Source organism: Salvelinus namaycush, chromosome 30, assembly GCF_016432855.1.
Source record: "Salvelinus namaycush isolate Seneca chromosome 30, SaNama_1.0, whole genome shotgun sequence".
Classification (NCBI taxonomy): Eukaryota; Metazoa; Chordata; class Actinopteri; order Salmoniformes; family Salmonidae; genus Salvelinus; species Salvelinus namaycush.
In genome coordinates, this window is record NC_052336.1 from 3470798 (window position 1) to 3478821 (window position 8024).

The window sequence follows — 8024 nt, forward strand, 5'->3', positions numbered from 1 at the left end:
GGACTCAACCGCATATTTTCACCATTTTTTTACCGCATAGGTAGCTATCACAAAACCGACCAACTAGAGATATAATTAGTCACTAACCAAGAAACAACTTCATCAGATGACAGTCTTATAACATGTTATACAATAAATATATGTTTTGTTCGAAAATGTGCATATTTGAGGTATAAATCATAGTTTTACATTGCAGCTACAATCACAAATAGCACCGAAGCAGCAAGAATCATTACAGAGAGCAACGTGAAATACCTAAATACTCATCATAAAACATTTATGAAAAATACATGGTGTACAGCAAATGAAAGATAAACATCTTGTGAATCCAGCCAATATTTCCGATTTTTTAAGTGTTTTCCAGCGAAAACACAATATAGCATTATATTAGCTTACCACAATAGCCAAACACACAACCGCATTCATTCACCGCAAAGGTAGCGATCGCAAAAAAACAGCAAAAGATATAAAATTAATCACTAACCTTGACCAACTTCATCAGATGACAGTCCTATAACATCAGGTTATACAATACACTTATGTTTTGTTCGAAAATGTGCATATTTTGAGCTGCAAACCGTGGTTATACATTGTGAATATGTAGCATCGATTCACCAGAATCTCCGGAGAAATTTTGGACAGTCACCTAATATAATCAAAGAACTCATGATAAACTTTACAAAAAAATACATGTTGGACAGCAAATGAAAGATACACTAGTTCTTAATGCAATCGCCGTGTTAGATTTTTAAAAATAACTTTACCATAACAAACAGCTTACGTTATAGCGAGACAGCGCCCGCAAAAAGGAAGGAAAATACGACTAAACATTTTCCACAGAAATACGAAATAACATCATAAATGGTTCTTACTTTTGCTGAGCTTCCATCAGAATGTTGTACAAGGAGTCCTTTGTCCAGAATAAATCGTTGTTTGGTTTTAGAATGTCCTCTTCTCCTGTCGAATTAGCAACCTTAGCTAGCCAAGTGGCGCGAAGATGTCCATCTTCACCTAACGCAGAGAACGGAAAACTCCAAAACTCCCGATAAACGTTGAATAATCTGATAAAACTATATTGAAAAAACATACTTTACGATGATATTATCACATGTATCAAATAAAATCAAAGCCGGAGATATTAGCCGTCTATACCGAACGCTTTTCAGAAGCCAATGCTGATGTCCTTCCCGCGCCTTGGTAGACAAAGGAAATAGTGGTCACGTCATTCCAAGAGCTCTTGTTCGACCTCAGATCAAGCTAGACACCCCATTCCACCTCCCACTGCCTGTTGACATCTAGTGGAAGGCGTATGAAGTGCATGTATATCCATAGATTTCAAGCAAATGAATAGGAAGTCCCTGGAACAGAGCCTCGATTTCAGATTTTTCACTTCCTGTCAGGAAGTTTGCTGTAAAATGAGTTCTGTTTTACTCACAGATATAATTCAAACGGTTTTAGAAACTTGAGAGTGTTTTCTATCCAATAGTAATAATAATATGCATATTGTACGATCTAGAATAGAGTACGAGGCAGTTTAATTTGGGCACGATTTTTTACAAAGTGAAAACAGCGCCCCCATATTGACAAGAAGTTTTAAACAGCCATCACTAACATTGAGTGGCTGCTGCCAACATAGACTCAAATCTCTAGCCACTTTAATAATTAATAATTGGATGTAATAAATGTATCACTAGTCACTTTAAACAATGCCACTTTATATAATGTTTGCATGCCCTACATTACTCATCTCATATGTATATACTGTACTCTATACCATCTACTGCATCTTGCCTATGCCGTTCGGCCATCGCTCACCCATATATTTATATGTGCATATTCTTTTTCATCTCTTTACACTTGTGTGTATATGGTATTTGTTGTGAAATTGTTAGATTACTTGTTAGATATTACTGCACTGTCGAAACTAAACGCACAAGCATTTCGCTACACTTGCATTAACATCTGCTACCCTAGTGTATGTGACCAATACAATTTGATTTGATTTGATACTCACTCTGGTTACACTCTCCAGAAGGCAGGTCACTGAGTGCACCCATAGCACATTCCCTCTTCTCCTCGCCCCGTCTCTCCCTCTCTTTCTTCTCTCTTTCATTCTCTATCTCTCCCTCTCTCCCTCTCTCTCTCCCTCTCTTTCCCTCTCTCATTCTCTCTCTCCCTCTCTACCTATCTCTCTCTCTCTCTCTCTCTCTCTCTAGTAGGTCTGATGTTGTGGTTTTCTAGGGAGAAGATACAAAGTGACACTCGTCTTCCCTGGAAATCAAATCAGGGAGGGTGAGAGGTCAGGGGTTAGAGCTCTAGGGTCAGGGTTTAACGATCAGTGATTTATTATTCATTATTGATGTGAACTTTACTTTAAGGGTGAAGTCTTCAGTACAGCTAGATTAAAATGTCCCTGCCTGCCTGCTGAAGATGTCAGTAGTGTGTGTGGGAACATTCCCACCACAAAACAAATTCTGACAGCAAGGAGAGAGAGAGAGAGAGAGAGAGAGAGAGAGAGAGAGAGAGAGAGAGAGAGAGAGAGAGAGAGAGAGAGAGAGAGAGAGAGAGAGAGAGAGAGAGAGAGAGAGAGAGAGAGAGAGAGAGAGAGAGAGAGAGAGAGAGAGAGAGAGAGAGAGAGAGAGAGAGAGAGAGAGAGAGAGAGAGAGAGAGAGAGAGAGAGAGAGAGAGAGAGAGAGAGAGAGAGAGAGAGAGAGAGAGAGAGAGAGAGAGAGAGAATTTTAAATTTTATCCCTGATGTCCTTACATAGCTCTCTGGTCTTGGCCATTGTGGAGAGGTTGGAGTCTGTTTGATTGAGTGTGTGGACAGGTGTCTTTTATACAGGTAACGAGTTCAAACAGGTGCAGTTAATACAGGTAATGAGTGGAGAACAGGAGGGCTTCTTAAAGAAAAACGATCAGGTCTGTGAGAGCCGGAATTCTTACTGGTTGGTAGGTGATCAAATACTTATGTCATGCAATAAAATGCAAATTAATTACTTAAAAATCATACAATGTGATTTTCTGGATTTTTGTTTTAGATTCCGTCTCTCACAGTTGAAGTGTAGCTATGCTAAAAATTACAGACCTTTACATGAAAACCTGCAAAATCGGCAGTGTATCAAATACTTGTTCTCCCCACTGTATATAGGGCAGCAGCCTCTAAGGTGCAGGGTTGAGTAACCGGGTGGTAGCCGGCTAGTAATGGCTATTTAACAGTCTGATGGCCTTGAGATAGAAGCTGTTTTTCAGTCCCTAAGTCCCAGTTTTGATGTACCTGTACTGATCTCATCTTCTGGATGACAGAGGGGTGAACAAGCCGTGGCTTGGGTGGTTCATGTCCTTGATGATATTTTTGGCCTTCCTGTGACATCAAGTGCTGTAGGTGTCCTGGAGGGAAGGCAGTGTGCCCCCGGTGATGCTGTGGGCAGACTGTACCACCCTCTGAAGAGCCCTGCGGTTGCGGGTGGTGCAGTTGCCATACCAGGCGGTGATACAGCCCGACAGGATGCCCTCAATTGTGCATCTGTAAAAGTGTGTGAGGGTCTTAGGGGCCAAGCCAAATTTCTTGAGCCTCCTGAGGTTAAGGAGGTGCTGTTGCGCCTTCTTCACCACACTGTCTGTGTGGGTGGACCATTTCAGATTGTCAGTGATGTGTACGCTGAGGAACTTGAAGCTTTCCACCTTCTCCACTGCTGTCCCGTCGATGTGGATAGGGGGGTGCTCCCTCTGCTGTTTCCTGAAGTCCACGATCAGCTCATTCGTTTCGTTGATGTTGAGAGAGAGGTTATTTTCCTGGCACCACTCCGCCAGAGCCCACACCTCCTGACTGTAGGCTGTCTCGTCATTGTTGGTAATCAGTTCTACTACTGTTGTGTCGAATGCAAACTTGATGATTGATTTGGAGGCTTGCATGGGTGAACAGGGAGTACAGGAGGGAGCTGAGAACGCACCCTTGTGGGGCCCCTATGTTGAGGATCAGCAAAGTGGAGCTGTTATTTCCAACCTTCACCACCTGAGGGCGGGAAGTCCAGGACCCAGTTGCACAGGGCGGGGTTCAGACCCAGGGCCCCTAGCGAAATGATGAGCTTGGAGGGTACTATGGTGTTGAATGCTGAGCTGTAGTCAATGAACAGCATTCTGATGTAGGTATTCCTCTTGTCCAGATGGGATAGGGCATTGTGCAGTGTGATGGCGATTGCATCATCTGTGGATCTCTCTATACCCCCTTCCCTCTCTTCCTTACCTCCCTTCTCTCTCCTCTCTACCCCCAAGTTCTGTGGTAGTTAATATGTCCTACTCTACTGTGATAGAGCCTACTATGTCATCAGACTGAACTTTCATGATGTACCAAGTCAGCTCTCATTAGACCCTGTGTGTGTGTGTGTGTGTGTGTGTGTGTGTGTGTGTGTGTGTGTGTGTGTGTGTGTGTGTGTGTGTGTGTGTGTGTGTGTGTGTGTGTGTGTGTGTGTGTGTGTGTGTGTGTGTGTGTGTGTGTGTGTGTGTGTGTGTGTGTCCACCAAGGTCATGTCACTACCAGTGTCTGTGTTTACAGGATTGCTGGTCTAGTCTTAGATTACCTGTCTCTGTCAATATCAGGTCAGCCATAGCCTTGTCGCGAACCAGGCGCACGCGTGACTTTAGCGGTATGACAACGTGAGACTAGGTCAGCCATGTTATAGGTCTAGCAGGACTTGTTGCAGAATGTAAATCAGAGAATGTAAACCCTTCCAGGCTTCTCTTCCTGGCTACCTGGATATATTTCAGGATTCACCTAGTCCTTGTACCGATTCTCCTCTCTTCTACGAAAATGTGCACTTGCACACTCCCTGTCATGGATTTCAAAGGATTGCTGTAAACATTGGCTGGAGGGAGTCTCCACCATCCATGTCAGGGAGTGTAGAAGTGCACACTTTGAGAGAAGGAGAATCAGGATGTAGCACTAGAGTAGAGTGACTGCCTGCACCCAACAGTCGCTGTCCATTCTCCTGTGGTGCTGAACTTCAGAATTCTTATTCCATCGCTGTCCACTTCCGTGGGTCTGGATTTCAGATCTCCCCTATTAGCTTGATTGATTGATTCAGCCTTTTACTCCTGTGGCAAGTTCACCACGTCATATCTCAGTCCAGACATGCATGTTAACATTCTGCCTTTTTCATTATCCCTGACAGAGCACGATAAGCACCGTCTATGCAAGAGCACAGAGTACATGAACCTTCACTTTAAAGTCAAGTGGTTCCACAACGAGTACGTCCGCGAACTGGCTGCCTTCAAGGACACACCCCCTGAGTATTCTCTGTAAGTATTGTACTGCACGCACGCACGCACGAACACACACACACACACTCTCACACACACACACGCACAAAGATTATGCCCCCAAAACATGCTACCTCTCACCATTACCAATAACATGGGAGGTAAGCATTTTTCGGGAGGTATGATATTTATGCCTCTAACTTTTTCACTCATCATGATTCACAATTCCTTCATAATTATCCGTAATCATGGTACATTCTTTAAAAAAAAAAGTTTTTAAAAGGGTTCTTCGGCTATCTCCATAGGAGAACCCTTTTTGCCTCCAGGTAGAACCCTGTTCTACATGAAACCTAAAAGGGTTCTACCTGGAACCAAATTTATTTTATTAGGATCCCCATTAGCCAATGCCAATGCCGACAGCTAGTTTTACTGGGGTCCGACACATAACAAAATTACAATAAAATATAACAATAAAACCTAACAATTTACAATAAAAGTGACTCCAAAATGATACAATACATTATTTACCATTTCTATTGGGCACAACATAATCTGAAACACAACTGAAACAAACTGCAAATGCATCCAACAAGTTTGTAGAGTCACGTGCCAGGAATATGGGATCAAATACTACACTTTTGACTAAATGTAATACACTATAAGTGAAATTGTCAAATACTTATGACACCTTCAAATGGGGGGACTAGATACATAAAGTGCTTTCATTTCTCAACAGTAAAACAGATGTGTATGAAAATACCCTCAAATAAAAGGTGACATTCTGAACTGTTGCCTCATATTAAGCATTTGATCTCAAATCCAAAATGCTGGAGTTTAAAGCCAAATAAAATGTTTTAGCTTCACTTTCCAAATAAATACCCACACACTACACCAGCTTGTGTTCTCAGTAAATACTACCGCACAGTGTTTAATCCTTGATGATGTCATGTTGTCTCCAACAGGAGCAGACATATTATTTTAATCAGCTAATAAATACATTCAATCAACCTACACAAACACACCATACATGTACAACTGAGTATTCTCTGGAAGTACTGTAATATACCCACACAAACACACCATACATGTACAACTGAGTATTCTCTGGAAGTACTGTAATATACCCACACAAACACACCATACATGTACAACTGAGTATTCTCTGGAAGTACTGTAATATACCCACACAAACACACCATACATGTACAACTGAGTATTCTCTGGAAGTACTGTAATATACCCACACAAACACACCATACATGTACAACTGAGTATTCTCTGGAAGTACTGTAATATACCCACACAAACACACCATACATGTACAACTGAGTATTCTCTGGAAGTACTGTAATATACCCACACAAACACACCATACATGTACAACTGAGTATTCTCTGGAAGTACTGTAATATACCCAGACAAACACACCATACATGTACAACTGAGTATTCTCTGGAAGTACTGTAATATACCCAGACAAACACACCATACATGTACAACTGAGTATTCTCTGAACATTTAAGGAGAGAATGTCATGAGGGTCAGGTAAAAGACAGGTGATTGTATTAAATCCTTAAAGATATGGAATACTGCTCTCTCAGACAACCTTGCTAGTGCCCTCACAGAGAAACACCTCCATGTCACTGCTGGTCAAACAGCATCCAATCCATTACAGAGTGAGTTGTGAATGACAGCTCGCAGTCCCACCCACCTGCTGCTGTCATTTACAGTTTTTTACGATTGCTGACACACTACAATTTAACTTTTCCCACAATTAGCAAAACCTTACACTCAAGGAGCAAAACACAAGGCTAGATTTGCACAACTGTAAGCACATTGTCAGCTTCACACTATTTGCAAAACATTGCACACAGTGATTTGCAAAACACTAAACACACTTGTATACATCAGACACAGAAGTATATCATAATGTCACTTCCTTGCAATTCAAAAGCACTGACTGTCAAATTACCACACCTATGAGCCAATCTGTTAAACACAGCCATCAGTTGCACAAACACATGATTGCTAAATTGTAGACACACCAATCAGGTTTAAGCACTATAAAAATGCAGGAGGTAGGTTCACCTGCCTTCAACCAAAATGGAAGGAGTCAGAAGAAGAGTGAGGGTGAGAGGAGGAGTACACAGAGAAGGAGGTAGAGGAAGAGGCAGAGGTCGAGGAAGACCTGAAGCAGGAGGAGAATGTGCACAAAGAAGAAGAGGACCAAACTTATCAAATGACATTCGTGCAACACTAGTGGACCATGTTGTGAACCACGGATTGACGCTGAGGGAGGCTGGACTGAGAGTTCAGCCAAATCTTAGCAGATATACAGTGGCATCTGTCATAATGTCACTTTTCGACAGGAAAACAGGTAAAAGAAGATCTGTCTACAGTTACAGTAATCAGCCGCTTATTGTATGCATCATATCCGCACTTGTGATACCCCTTCCTGTGACATTGTACAGTAAGTTACATGTATTATTCTCTACATAGGATTGAGGGTCGGGAACGACAAGGAGGAAGGGGGCCCATATTCACGCAAGAACAAGAGAGAGAGATAATAGACATGGTTTTGGCCAATAAAGCTATCAGGCTCAGAGAACTACAAGCCAACATTATCAGTGACCATGCCATTTTCAATAATGTCCATCAGGTCTCTCAGTCAACACTGGCACGCATCCTGAAAAGGCATCAGGTTCAAATGAAACAACTTTATCGAGTGCCTTTTGAGCGGAATTCAGAGAGGGTCAAACGGCTGCGAC

The 8024-nt window shown here is 42.1% G+C and overlaps 1 protein-coding gene across 1 annotated transcript in view; it reads left to right on the top strand.

The window, feature by feature from the left end:
- Positions 1-8024, top strand: part of LOC120024771 (protein unc-13 homolog C-like) — a 178709-nt gene that overhangs the window by 98381 nt on the left and 72304 nt on the right. Inside the window, 1 exon segment of the mRNA XM_038969056.1 lies at positions 5169-5295. Coding sequence (XP_038824984.1) covers positions 5169-5295 — 127 coding nt within the window.